The sequence below is a fragment of the Ctenocephalides felis genome, unplaced genomic scaffold (genome assembly GCF_003426905.1).
Source record: "Ctenocephalides felis isolate EL2017-DRISC unplaced genomic scaffold, ASM342690v1 CF-g0.4_SCAFFOLD_01604, whole genome shotgun sequence".
Classification (NCBI taxonomy): Eukaryota; Metazoa; Arthropoda; class Insecta; order Siphonaptera; family Pulicidae; genus Ctenocephalides; species Ctenocephalides felis.
In genome coordinates this window covers 7,252,191-7,268,227 of record NW_020537758.1, presented here as the reverse complement: position 1 = coordinate 7,268,227, position 16,037 = coordinate 7,252,191, and the positions used below count along the sequence as shown (strand labels likewise).

The 16,037-nt window shown below is 23.5% G+C and overlaps 1 protein-coding gene across 1 annotated transcript; it reads left to right on the top strand.

Moving 5' to 3' along the window:
• Positions 1-7,004: 7,004 nt before the first annotated feature.
• LOC113374042 (clavesin-1-like) lies at positions 7,005-15,173 on the top strand. Its single transcript, XM_026614295.1, has 6 exons — positions 7,005-7,054; positions 8,449-8,685; positions 11,983-12,139; positions 14,486-14,628; positions 14,702-14,863; positions 14,941-15,173. The coding sequence occupies exons 2-6, from the start codon at positions 8,449-8,451 to the stop codon at positions 15,121-15,123; spliced, it is 882 nt and encodes a 293-aa protein (XP_026470080.1). The 5' UTR covers positions 7,005-7,054; the 3' UTR covers positions 15,124-15,173.
• Positions 15,174-16,037: the final 864 nt, after the last annotated feature.

Below are 16,037 nucleotides of genomic sequence, written 5' to 3'. Positions count from 1 at the left end.
AGAGATTTCTAGATGCATTTTGGAAAGCTTTTCAGGACATACTGTTTACACTAGGATATTCAAATTACTGCACAATATTTTTTGATATGTGGTTTAAAATATGTGATTCTTAAATTAATATTCTTTGGAACAAAATAATGAAATAAATAATAATTTATTACCCAAGTACATCGCAACGCCCTATAGAAATTGAGAGACTACTAGGTGCATTTTTAAAGAGCTCTGCTGGACATAATTTTCTGACTAGGATATTAAAAATATTACACGATATACATCAAAATATGATGAAGACTATGCAATACTTCAATTAATATACTAGAGCAAAATAATGAAATAAAAAGTAATTTTGTGGAAAATCAAAACGCTCTTTAGAATTTGAATGATTTCTGAAAAGCTCCTCACAAGACACACATCATATATATATATATATATATATATATATATATATATATACATTTTATCAAACAAAAATTTTATCTCATCCCACAAACCTCTATTTCAATTTTGAACTTCAATCTATCGATTTTTAAAACCGTTTTTTCTTCTAGAGATTAAAAAAAACATTTCTCAGATAAGACTAAAAAGATAAAAAAAATTATCTCGACTGCATCCTTTTTCGAAAAAGTCAGATAACATATAAAAAGTCAGATAATATACAAAATTTTTGGATTTACTAAAGTTCATTACATTTTAATATTTTGTTTAAATTAAAGGTTAGTGATTCTTCAATTTTTTTGTTGTTATATAAACATAATAATATGACAAATACGTGACTCGTCTGCAATGTACGTAAATTAATAAATGGTTGACTTATCATATCAAAAACATGTATTTTGTTCAATAAGTCATGCATTTGGAGTTTGTAATCACAAGAAAAGCATTGGTGGTCAAAACTAGGTTCTGGGTGGAGCAGAAATATGAATATTCATCAAAAACGAATTTATACATTTGATCTAATTTTTTATAAAACTTTAGTATTTATGACAAATTGTGTATTTGATAATTCAAAATATATATTGAGGTATAATTTGTAGTACTGTATTGCAATCGGTGTGCCCTGTAGAGCTCTACAAATATATATTTCCAATTTAAAAACTTTGATTTTGATATATAATTTTTAGTGTACTTTTGTATTAGAGAATTTTTTTATTTGTATGTTTGTTCTAAAGTATATATAGTGAAGTACTACATATTTTAAAACACATTTTGAGGTTTATTGTGTAAAGTTTTGAATGTCCTGGGATGACCCGTGTGTCCTGTAGAGCTCGTTGAAAATGCTTATCAAAATTTTTGATTTCTATATACAGCATTTTCGTGTACATTGATATTAAATTATTTGTTTAATAATTTGTTTGTTCTGAAATATATTAATTTAAGTACTACATATTTTGAAACACATTAAGAAGAAATGTTTGTAACAATTTTACTATCCTAATATAAACATTAGGCCCTGCAGAGCTTTCGAAAACTGCATCTCGAGCTTTTATCATCATTTAAGAGTACGCCTTACTATATTATTTTTTATGAATATTTTGCTCCAAAATAATGTAATCTAGGTATTACATATTTTAACATACATTATGAGAAATATTTTGTAAAAAGTAGAATATCCTAGTGTATGCGGTATGTCCTGTAGAGCTCATTTAAATTGCTTCTCAACATATCTTCAAGTTCTATATAGCATTTAGGTGTAAATTTGTACTAAATTATTTTTTTATTTATTTTTTTATATTAAAGTATAATAATCTAAGTACTAAAAATTTTATAACACATATCGATAAATATTGTGTGAAAATTTGAATATCTTGGTATAAACGGTATATCCTGCAGAGCTCTTCAAAAATGTATATCAAAAACTTTGAACAAATAGAACAAATAGTTCTGGTGTTTGTTTGTGATAAATGATTTTTTGTTTATTTTTTTGCTTCAAAGTATATCAATTTAGGTACTACATATTACAAAATACATATTAGGAAATATTTTAGGAAAATTTTAACATCCTACTACAAGTAATATGTACTACACAGCTCTTTAAATATGTATCTTTGAATAATTTCTAGAACACGTTTCAGTGTATTTTTGGAAGTATTTTTTATTCAGTTTTTTGCTCCAACTACTTTAAGTACAACATATTACAAAGTACATATTGAGAAATATTGTACAAAAATTTGAACATTTTAGTATCACTCATATGCCCTGCAGAGCTTTTTAAATATGCATCTTCTAACAATTCTTATAGAGCGTTATGATGTACTTTTGTACTAAATTATTTTTTTATTTTTTTATTTGCTTCAGAGTATATTAATCTAAGTATTGCACATTACAAACCAGATATTGAAAAATACTGTGTGAAAATTTTAATGTCCTAATGTGAAAATTATGCCCTGCAGAGCTCGTTGAAAAGTGCATTTGAAATCATATTTAAAACACCAATTTTGTTAAGAATATTTTGGTGCACTTTTGGACTATATTATTTTTTATTTAATTATTACTATTAAAATGTTATTTTGTTGTATTTTATATTTTATATCAAGTTAATATATTATATTATATATTAAGTAATGACATATTATAAACAGAATACTATTGCTCTTGCAAAGTTGAATAAAAATATAATTTAAAAATCAAGTCAACTCAAATATTTTTTCATTACATTTTATACTCTAGATTTTTTTTTCATATAAATTTTGTTCAATTAATTTAACTTTAATAATCAAACATAAATATAATTATATATAATACTTAATATATATATATATATATATATATAGAAATTCAATTTTTTTTTAGAAAACTAGTGTAGTATTTCTTCTATTTTAAACAAATACCTTAGAACATGCAAAAAACTACAATCGTACAGGTCAATGGCAAGTTGAAAGAAATGGGAATTTCATATTTATATATATATATATATATATATATATATATATACATAAATATATGTTTTTAAAAAAATGCGTGTTCAATCACGTAATCAATCATTTACCAAAAATATCAATTATAATTATTACTTTTTTCAGGAAAGTACCACGGCCAAGTAAATTTTTGACCTTTTGAAACAAAAAAAAAAATTCAGTGCTTCACTATAAACAATTTTTAAAATATTTAATTAATAAAGTAATCTCTCTTGTATTTATCAATATGAAATTTATAATCTTTAAGAAGTTTTATCTTGTCCATCAGTGATATAATAATGAGATTAAAAATTGTGATCGCGTTTGAACTATGGCTTGCTTTTCAAAGATAACAAATTATATTTAATAAATATGTTTGTATATTATATATATATATATATATATATTGATATATGAGAAAAAATTATAATGACCTCATATAACATAGTTTTGATTTGAAATTCAATCTAAATTAGAAATTGTAAATATGTATGTCATTAGTATACTATTTCTTATAAATAAACAATTTACTTATTGCCCATGATTTAATATATTTAATAAATAGTATCTACTATTATAAGTTTATAATTAATTTATATATATATATATATATATATATATATATACTAGCATACCCGGCCACGATTTGCAGTGGCTTCTCTTAAAATCCACTGAATTGAATTTTGAATCTTTGGTACAATCAACAGTTCAATACTGTTTTTTTTAACTTATGTTGATCAAAAATATTAATTATTAATATATATATATATATATATATATATATATATATGTATGTATATATATATATGTATATATAATTTTTTAGTATTCATAAATCATATTACTTGATAGAATTTTCCAAAAAATGAACTAAATGAAAAGCTCCTTGGTTTGGTTTAGCAATTTCAATATTTTTGAAAAAAAAAGATGGAAATTTTATATAAAAAATATAGACGGAAAACTTATATAAAAATAAATTACATATAATTGCTTATAAAGCTATATTTTTCAAACAATTTTAAAATAAATCATACAATTAACATTATACTATTTTAGAATAAAATTGTTTACTTTTACTTAGTTAAATTGGGAGTAGAATACTCTATATTGTTTTGATTTTATGTATTTATTAGCTTAGATTAATTAAACTTAAATAAAATCACCTTTTATTTAATACTATTATATGAGGCAAGTCTCTACATTTTTTTGGTTTAGCAACTTTAACATTTTTTTCTATTAGGATAGATTTTTTTATTATTTTAAAATTGTGTTACTTCACAAATATAAGAACATATTTAAAACAGTATTTTGAATTTAAAAATGTAATTGAACATCTTCAAATATTTTTTTAAACTACATTTATTAATTTTATATAATAATTTATTGTGTTTATAACATAATATTAACATAGAAAAATACCTTAGACGATTCGATTAATAATATTATTATTTTTGATTAATGAAACTAATTCCAATGTTATTATTGAACGCTTTTTTAAAATAGTAAAATATGAAACAAACTTTATTTTTTGATAAAAAATAATATTCATCATAAAAATTGTAATTTTTGTACATATATATTACATGTATATTTATAAACTATTTTTAGAACGAAAAAACCTTTTATTTAATACTATTATATGAGGCAAGTCTCTACATTTTTTTGGTTTAGCAACTTTAACATTTTTTTCTATTAGGATAGATTTTTTTATTATTTTAAAATTGTGTTACTTCACAAATATAAGAACATATTTAAAACAGTATTTTGAATTTAAAAATGTAATTGAACATTTTCAAATACTTTTTTAAACTACATTTATTAATTTTATATAATAATTTATTGTGTTTATAACATAATATTAACATAGAAAAATACCTTACACGATTCGATTAATAATATTATTATTTTTGATTAATGAAACTAATTCGAATGTTATTATTGAACGCTTTTTTAAAATAGTAAAATATGAAACAAACTTTATTTTTTGATAAAAAATAATATTTATCATGAAAATTGTAATTTTTGTACATATATATTACATGTATATTTATAAACTATTTTTAATGTATTTTTTACATGTATATTTATAAACATATTTAAAAAAGCATTTTTAATTTAAAAATGTAATTGAACATTTTCAAATATTTTTTTAAACTACATTTATTAATTTTATATAATAATTTATTGTGTTTATAACATAATATTAACATAGAAAAATACCTTACACGATTCGATTAATAATATTATTATTTTTGATTAATGAAACTAATTCGAATGTTATTATTGAACGCTTTTTTAAAATAGTAAAATATGAAACAAACTTTATTTTTTGATAAAAAATAATATTTATCATGAAAATTGTAATTTTTGTACATATATATTACATGTATATTTATAAACTATTTTTAATGTATTTTTTACATGTATATTTATAAACATATTTAAAAAAGCATTTTTAATTTAAAAATGTAATTGAACATTTTCAAATATTTTTTTAAACTACATTTATTAATTTTATATAATAATTTATTGTGTTTATAACATAATATTAACATAGAAAAATACCTTACACGATTCGATTAATAATATTATTATTTTTGATTAATGAAACTAATTCGAATGTTATTATTGAACGCTTTTTTAAAATAGTAAAATATGAAACAAACTTTATTTTTTGATAAAAAATAATATTTATCATGAAAATTGTAATTTTTGTACATATATATTACATGTATATTTATAAACTATTTTTAATGTATTTTTTACATGTATATTTATAAACATATTTAAAAAAGCATTTTTAATTTAAAAATGTAATTGAACATTTTCAAATATTTTTTTAAACTACATTTATTAATTTTATATAATAATTTATTGTGTTTATAACATAATATTAACCTAGAAAAATACCTTAGACGATTCGATTAACAATATTATTTTTTTTTATTAATGAAACTAATTCGAATGTTATTGATGAACGCTTTTTTAAAATAGTAAAATATAAAACAAACTTTATTTTTCAATAAAAAATAATATTTATCATAAAAATTGTAATTTTTGTACATTACATGTGTATTTATAAACTATTTTTAGAATGAAAAAATATTCAAAATTTCATTTTCAGTATAAGAAATTGGATAAATACTACCCTTTATGTAAACAATTTATTTTATATATATTAAAGTATAATTTGTGGTTCTGTATTGCAATCGGTGTGTCCTGTAGAGCTCTACAAAAATATATTTTCAATTTAAAAACTTTGATTTTGATATATAATTTTTAGTGTACTTTTGTACTAAAGTATTTTTTTATTTGTATGTTTGTTCTAAAGTATATTAAGTTAAGTACTACAAATTTTCAAATATGTTATCAGGTATATTGTATAAAATTTGGAATGTCCAAAAATTGTAATTTTTGTACATATATATTATATGTATATTTATAAACTATTTGTTAAAATAAAAAAATATTCAAAATTGTATTATCAGTATAAAAATTTGGATAAATACTACCCTTAATATAAACAATATATTTACCAAAAAAATTATTTAAAAGACTCATTTGATTTTGATTAGATTTTAATAATTATTTATGAATGAAGTATAAATTGTTTTATTTAATTTATCAAAACAAAAATATTAAACACAAATAATTTTGCATTTAAAAAAAATATCTCTAATTTTATATTTCCTTACATTCAAAATTTTACAGTAAACTTATTTTATATAAAAAATTATTAAAAATCGAAATTGTACAAAAATTATGTGAATTTATTTTGAACTCTTGACTTTATAAATCCATATATATATATATATATATATATATATATATATATATACATTTTTATATATGCATATACATTTATATATATATATATATATATATATATATACATTTATATATATATATACATTTATATATATATATACTTATATATATAGATATATAATTATCTATGTATGATGTACATGATCATATCTCAAAACATTTTAACGTATAAATATAATAAGCTGTTTTCTGTCCTATGACATTATTTAGTATAGATCGTTCGAACAAACAACATCTATACTAATTTTAGTTTAAATAATTTATTTTAACTTAATTTAGTTTAAGTTATTATTAGTGTTTGTGATTTTGTGTGGACGCAGTTTTAATTAAAGGTGAGTACAGTGAATAATTTGTAAAGGACACATTTTTTGGGTTTTTTAATTATAGTAATTTTTTGGGTGAAAATTAAAAAGTTTAGTTAATAAGTCAGGAATTTAGGTAATTTTTTTTTAAACAACGGTGTAATTTAAATTATTTTAGTATGAGTTTTAATATTTTATTTTAATTTTTGAGCTTTGGTGCATTTTTTGGTGTTAAATTTTTAACATTTTTTTAAAATTTTTCTGAATTTTTTATTATAGATATAACGCATTTAAATATTTTTTTAGATAAAATAAGTAGTTAAGTAGTGTATAGAATAAGTCTTAATAGTTTATTTTATTATTTGAATTTACCATTTCAACAGACTAATTTATAAATTTTCCTGCAAACTTGCCTGATGTATTTTTTTGGTTTTTTATTTTTTCCAATTTTTTTAAATACAAACACAGGACGATTTTTGATAAAATTTTCCAGAAAATGGTGTTTTTAAAATTAAAGTAACATGAGTCCTAGTATTTTATTTTAATATTTGAAATTAATAAATTGAATTATTTGATACTTTATTATGAACCAAGTTAGTTTTAAAATATTGTAAGTTCACTTGGAATATATTATTTTCTATTCTTATTAATTAAATTATACTTAATTAAAATACTTAATTAAAATTGTATACATAAAATTATCTATAAAGTACTATAAAATAATATAATCTCATATTTTTTTAATGAAAAAATTTAATTTATAAAAATAGTAATAAATAGTGCAAAAATATTTGTAAATCCTGTAAAACTTTTCTGATTTTTGAAAAAAACTACAATTTAACAAAAATTTAACACTAAATAATATTTTTTAAGAAAATTTCAATTTAGTCATTTCAAGGTTCAATTCATAACCTGATATAAAGGTGACATTATATTAATTGATTAAAATTATCATTAGCGTTAAAATTAATTAAGAAATTTGATAAATATTTAATGACTTGTGAATTTATTGCAAAAAATATAATACAAATTTATAATCTGCATCTGCAGATTTTTGAAAAATCGTTCTTAATTAATTTTTTATATTAGGACTTTTTTTTAATAAAATACACTAAACAAAACCATTTACTTAGTCTTCCAACTATAGTATCAAGTTCAAATAATAAAATAAAATACTAAAACTTATTCTATAAAATAAAAATTTTACGAATTTGTTACCAATTGCATGTAAATTAATTTTGCCCAAGCCAAAAAAATCTATCTTCATTCCAAAAAATGTTATGAACACAAAACTAAAAAATTGCACCTCAAATACATACTCGTACAAAAGAACTAACTTGAAAAATAAATTATTATTTACTTATCAAAATTTATTATCAAAAGTAAAAAAAATTTCTTACCACTTCAACTATCTATTTTTTTAGATGTATCACCAGCCCGTAAATGAAGGCTTCGCCATCAACACCAGCGCCCCTGGCGCCGAGACCATGGAAATAGCTGTCAGGGAATTAAGGGAAACCCCTGAAGTCCGTCAAGCTGCAATTGTAGAACTAAGACAACTTTTATCAGAAGCTAAAGATTTGTGCTACAGAGACGACGATGAATTTCTTGTCATTTTCTTGAGACCTTGCAAATTTTATGCCAAGAGCGCTCTGGAACTGGTAAGTGGGGTAAAAGACTTATTTGGGGTTGCATTTGGAGGTTAGGTTTGTGGTGGTGTGGTAGGGCAATGTTGTTGCTACATTTTGCTTAAGTTTGGTGCAAATTGGTGGAAAATTGTGGATGTTGTACGCCGAATCCAAAATTGGGTATTTGGAGGTGCGTTGATGTCAATTGCGACTAAACCAGAGGTCGCAAATTTTGGGTTTAAGTTGTAAATGATACTTTGCTATGTAGTGAAGCAATTAGTATCAAAAACATTTTCGAATTTTATGTGCAAGGGATGTTATTGCAAAAATCTCTTCTCACCAAAAGCACTCATATGTCTTTTTTGAAGCTGGTGAGTTAGTTTAAGGATTTCTATCCAAACCATATAAATTTCTTAATATTTCTTTCTCATGGGCAACTTCGAAATAAGTGTTTATGCAAATCGGAGTATCAATTGCATAAACTATCTATTAAATTACATTTAAAAACCTATTACGCCGATATTGACGCATGTTGGCTTTGAATTTTTTGCTTAAAGTTCATCAACTTCTTTGCGTTTTTTTGCATAACGGAATAAAGTCGTATGAATAATTATTGATTTTAAAACATTTACCGGAATGTATGTTCTTAGAAATGCTGGGCGATGACACGTATTCAGTGCCGAAACGTAGAGAATAATAAATTTTTTAATATATATGATTTTTGACTTGAAATTTGACTTAATTATGAGTTCTGAAATTAGTACAGTTACGCTTGGACATTTTTGTATATAATTTAGATGATATTTTGGAAATTATAGTTCTGATACATATAGTATGTTAGAATAAAATTTAGACTATAAAATCATCTAAATTTTTTTCATACAACATAAACGTGTATGTTGAAGTTTGTTGAATAAAAAAATATTTTGAAGTTGAGCAAATCAAAAATTTGAATATAGATAATTTCGTTAAAACATTTTTGAATAATTTAGATAAAATTTTAAAAACTATCGTTCTGATACATATAAAATGTTAAGACTAATTGTATATTATGGAATTATCTTAATTTTTTCCATAAATAATAAACATGTATATTGAAGTTTGTTTAACAAAAAATCATTTTGAAGTTCAACAATTGCAATTGTACGTTTATGTTGTATGTATAGGAATTTTTGCTTATGCGTTTTTTTGTGGACGATTTTTCGAAAACCATCATTTAGATTTATATATAATGTTAGCACAAAATGTAGATTACAAACTTATCAAATTTTTTTCATACAACATAATTGTGTATTTGTAATTTTGCTTAACAAAAAGTTATTTCAAAGCTCAACAATTCATAAAATTGTATACAAACAATAAAGTCAGGACATTTTTTGACATTTTTGACGATTTTTTAAAATCTGTAATTTGGATATATATAGAATGTTAAAGAAAAATATAGAATTATCTAAAATTTTTCCATACAACATAAATGAGTATTTGTAATTTGTTTTAACAAAAAGTAATTTCAAAACTCAACAATTTATAAAATTGTGTATATACAATAACGTTTGGATATTTTTGAACATTTTCGACGCTTTTTCAAAAACTACTAATTTGATTTATATATAGTGTTAGAAAAATGAAGAAAAAATATCTAAATTCTTTTCATACAACATAAATGTGTATTTATACTTTAGTTTAACAAAATTTTATTTTGAAATCCATTAAACGACTAGTATCCATAGACTCAGTTTGTCCGAGATTGACCTATTGATTTATGCAAAATAATATTCATATTACAATATTGCATTATTATTGCAATTAGCTAATTACATAAAAAAGTATTTACTTGTGCATTACACGTGCATTATATCTCATAATTGAAATTTATTCTATACATTGTTTTTTTGAAGTGGATGATGCGACTTGTAGAAATTTCTGTCAGTTTTTATCTATTTCTCGAGATTACGAAATGACCTTAGAACCACATCAATAGAATATTGATAAAATGAGAGATATATATATATATATATATATATATATATGGAAATATTTGACGTCTTTGTGGAGAGAAAATTGTAAGAATTTTATCTGTCTGATGGCACACTTTTTTACGTTTCGTCAAAAATCTTGAAAAATATTGGACTAAATTGTTTGATGTATTAGACAAATATATAGAACAAAAAATCCTATACAAACTTGCCAAACAATGTTATTAAGTATTTTTGCAAATTTTGTTTAAAAATAATTTAAACCCTTGCATCATTCTTTACGTAAAATTTAGTTCAAAAAAACTGTCTTATACTAAGATTGACGCACGGGACATTTTTTGTACAATTAATTAAATATCTCCAAAACTATGAAACTTTTCTTTATAAAACTTTTCACAAGTGTTTTAAGCATAAAACAATCTCAAACTTTTCCATACATCATAATTCCTAATAATGTATTTTTATATTAAAAAAATAGTTATTCAAGCAAAATTTTGTTCCAAAACCAATGCATTATAAGTTTGACGCTTGGGAGATTTTTGTACATTAAATCAAATATCTCCAAAACCAAAAAACTTTTCTTTATAAAACCTTTCACAAATATACAAAGCATACAATTTTCAAAAACTTTTCCATACATCACAATTTACAATAAACAACTTTTATTTTAAAAAAAATTGTTGTTTAAGCAAATTTTTGTTCCAGACCAATGCCTTATCAATTTGGCGCACAGAACATTTCTGTACAAAAAATTAAATATCTCCAAAACTATAAATCTTTTCTTTACAAAACCTTCTACAAGTATATAGAGCATATAATTCTCAAAAACTTTTCCATACATCACAATTTCCAATAATTAATTTTTACATTAAAAAAATTAGTTAATCAAGTGCACGTGTACGAGTAGAAATTACGCAACGTGCGTTTCCCAGCCACATTTATCGTTTTTAAAATCATAAAACAAAGATAAGTATTAATAATTTCAAAGTTTTTATATTAATACGGAACCATTTATGTGAACGAGCGTGAATTATGCATGTTTTTGTTTGAAAAAAGTTGCAAAATGATGCAGTTTTCCAACAACAATGAGAGCTACTGTTTTTGCAGCATAAATCGATATAAAAATAACTATTAATATATATGTATATATATATATATATATATATATATATGTATATGTATATATTTGTATATAAATGTGTATATTATACCATATATAATTTTCATATCGATAACATTCATACTTTTTGTAATAAAGTACAAAGTGCACAAAATTGCACGTATTCAAATATTTTTTTTTGTACCAATTTGTTTTTTTTTTTCAAATTTTTTATTATTTTTTTCCTTTTCCCAGATGCGTCGCATTGCCCAATTCCGAAAAGATTACAACTCAATTTTGGACAATTTGATGCCAGAAGACGAAAGAGTTGCCTTTTGTGACAACGATGTTGTCAACGTTTTGACCAACAGGGATCAACTCGGCAGAAGAGTGCTTATTGTAAATGCAGGAGGTAAGGGACAAAAATTTTGAAAATGCCAGTTTTTAGCTAATTTTATGTGCAACTTAGTTGTCGAAGACCAAAAAGTTGTATCTCCAATAGATAAAAAGTTGCACTCATAGGGGATTTGGTGAAGATGATATATGGTGGTGCTTGTAGATTTTTTCTGAATAATAACCATCTTAGGAGGTTTTTAAGTACACCGTTTTGTAGCAAGTTTTGTCTAGATTTATCACAAAAAAAGTTGCATTCGAAATCGTAATAAAAAGACCGTTTTTACCCAGATGGTGCGGAAATGTTTGCAAAATTTTTATAGTGTTTTTGACAACAATTTTAAATGCATCATTATGTAGCAAGTATTGTCTAGATAAAATAATGCGAAGACCAAAAATTTCTAAGTGGATCAGAAAAAAAGTTGCATTCAAAATCCAAAAAATTAGGTGAACAACTAGTATTATCAAAAAGTAACTGAAAATGAAAAATTAATTGTTCAAAAATAATCCAAATAACATTTACAATGTCAATTTGAATTTTATAATATTGTCCAAATTACAAATTGTTTATAATAACGTCTAAAGTTAAATTTTTGATTTTGAGTTGATTAAAACTGATAGTTGCAAACCTTTGTAAAATGTGTTTAGAAAATCTTACAAAAAAATTTGAAAATGTCGTTTGATAGCAAATTTTATTTAGATTTATTTGTGGTAAGAACAAAAATTTTGTCACAATTAGTAAAAAAGTTGCATTCAAAATCCAAAAAATCTAGTAGACAACTGGTTTCACCAGTAGTACAAAGAAATAACTAAAATCAAGAGAATAATAATCATTTCAAAACTCTCCAAATACAATTTACCATGACAACTTCAATTTTATAATTTTGACCAATTCAAAAATTTAGCAAAAGTACTACTAATATCATTATTTTCATCATGGTCAAAACTGGTGTGATATGTATGATGTGTATTGAAGGTCTGGCTAAAATTTTGAAAATTTTGTTTGATAGTAAATTTTATTTAGATTTAATCATGATAAGTCCAAAAATTCTGTCACGATTATTAAAAAAATTGCATTCAAAATCCAAAAACAATGAAGTTGATCAGTACAAAGAGACAGTTGACAACATACTTTTCCAGAAAAATAAAGAAATAGGCAGAAAAGCTATCAAAGATTGTAATTGAATTATGTTTTGTATAATTTTAATTTTACAATATTGATCAATTAACCATAATCACACTCTTTACACTTATACCTAATATTATCAAATTTTAGCCTGGTGGTTTTGAACCTTCGTAAATTATGTGCGGAAAATCTTACAAAAATTTTGAAAATGTCGTTTGATAGCAAATTTTATTTATATTTATTCATGGCGTGACCAAAAATTCTGTTTCAATTAGTAAAAAAGTTGCATCCAAACAAAATCCAAAAACAATAAAGTTGATCAGCACACGTAGACAGTTAACAACAAAAATTTCTAGCAAAATAAAGAAGTAATCAGAAATAACAGAAAAATTGTGTTGGTTAATTTTAGAATTAACAAACACCACACTTAATATTATTAAATATCATTTTTATTCTGGTCAGAACTGGTAGTTTTAAAATCATATAAAATGTGTGTCAAAAGTCTCACATAAATTTCAAAAACGTCGTTTGATATTAAATTTTATTTAGATTTATTTGTGTCGAGACCAAAAATTCTGTCTCGATTATTAAAAAAGTTGCATCTAAAATCCAAAAACAATGAAGTTGACCAGCACAACCAGGCTGCTGACAATAAAAGTCCCTATCAGAATAAAAAAGTAATAAAAAAAACAAAAAATCTGTAATTAGAAACCAACATCACTCTTAATGTAATAATTGTCACACCTAGTTGGTCAAACTAATGATTTAAAATCCTGATTGAATTTGTGTGGAAGATCTTCCGAAATTTGTGAAAATGTCGTTTGATAGCTAATTTTATTTAGATTTGTTTGTGGTAAGTCCAAAAATTCTGTTTCGATTAGTAAAACAGTTGCAATCAAAATCCAAAAATAATAAAGCTGATCAATACAACCAGACAGTTGATCATAGACTTTATCAGAAAAATAAAGAAATAAGCAGAAATGCTAATGAATATTGCTATTAAATAATTTTTTGTATCACATCTATATAAAATCTTCAGATTATACTCATCATGTTTAAAATCCAAAAGCAATTAAGTTGATGACCACAATCAGACAGTTAACAATCAAATTTCTTAGTAAAATAAGTAAACAATCATAAATGGTTATTCCTGTTATGTTATGAAACATCCTAATAAAATCTAAATCACCATCATTGTTGAAACATGTAAGTAATAAAAAAAATATTTTCTCTATTTAGGTAAATGGGATCCCAAAAAAGTATCATCTGACCAAATGTTTCGCATGTTCTACCTGATTCACGAAGCAGCAATGTTAGAACCAGAAACCCAAATTAGAGGAGTAGTCTGCATTATGGACTTTGAAGGATTGGGCATGAAACAGGTAAAAGAAGCACCAAAACCAGAAAAAAATTTGTCAAAATCATCAGAATTCAAATTTTACTGTCTATTTCCAGGTAACTTCTATGTCTCCTGCTTTCTCCATGAGACTATTAAGTTTCATCCAGGACGCGATGCCACTTAGGATGAAGGAAGTGCACTTCGTAAAACAACCTTTGATTTTCAACATGGTTTGGAAGATGTTCCAACCATTCGTGAAGGAAAAGTTGAGGAAAAGGGTAAGTAGAATTGAAATTTGGTGATCAGTTTTTGGTAAAAATCTAGATGGTTACGTAACTTGTTCTTTATTTTCTAGTTATTCTTCCACGGCAGCAAAATGGAAGAACTACACAAGTACATCTCACCATCCCATTTGCCTCAAAACTACAAAGGCCAATTGCCGTCCATAGATTACGGCGGTAAGGACTGGTATCCTGTGATCACCAAGTACGAGGATCATATTAGGAAGTGGAATTCTTATGGATTCAGTAAGAAGTAATTCAAATAGAAATAGGTAAAGGATAATGGATATAAAGTCTTGAATGGACTCCTGAACTGCTGAACCGATTTTAACTAACTTTCATTAACATCATAACAAATTTTTGGAACTGACATATTTTACTGTATTTTTTTGGTTCAAAGTTGTGACTGTCAATGCATTTTTTGAACTGTAAATTGAGATTGTGTTCAATCTGCGTTTGATCTCATAATTTGTTACCAGAAATATCTAGGTTTTGCCAGAAACCAGAGATTTCTATGCCAAAACAGAGATTTCTAGGCAAACAAAATTGCATTTTCTGTCTGTCAAAATTAATTGAAATTTCCAAAATTTTATTATTACTACTACAAACTGAGATTTTTACTATTGTTTATAACCTAAGTTGGATATAAATGCAAATTTTGGACTCTAATTTAAGATGTAGTTATCATCAGAATTCTTTACCAGAATTTTCTAGATTCTCAAAGTCAAAATTCATTCAAATTTTTAAAATTTTAATATTTCTACCAAAAACTGGGTTTTTTAACATTGCCTATAACTTAAGTTGGATATAAATGCAAATTCTGGACTATAATTTGAGATTTAGTTATCTCAGGAATCTTTACCAGAAATTTCTGGATTCTTTACCAGAAATATTTGCCAAAATTCATTGAAATTTCCTAAATTTTAATATTTCTACTAAGAACTGGAATTTTTAATACTACCTATAACCTAAGTTGTATATAAATGTAGATTTTGGACTATAATTTGAGATTTAGTTATCTCAAAATTCCTTACCAGAAATTTTCAGATTATTTACCTAAAATATTTGTCAAAATTCATTCAAATTTCTTAAATTTTAATATTTTTTCTACGCACTGGGATTTTTAACATTGCTTATGACCTAAGTTGGATATAAATGTAAATTCTAGACT

Excerpts from the sequence above, each read along its gene's own strand:
- LOC113374042 (XM_026614295.1), top strand. The coding sequence starts at position 8,449 with ATGTATCACCAGCCCGTAAATGAAGGCTTCGCCATCAACACCAGCGCC. Across the intron at positions 8,686-11,982 it reads CCAAGAGCGCTCTGGAACTG|ATGCGTCGCATTGCCCAATT; the intron begins GTAAGTGGGGTA and ends TCCTTTTCCCAG. Across the intron at positions 14,864-14,940 it reads AGGAAAAGTTGAGGAAAAGG|TTATTCTTCCACGGCAGCAA; the intron begins GTAAGTAGAATT and ends TTTATTTTCTAG.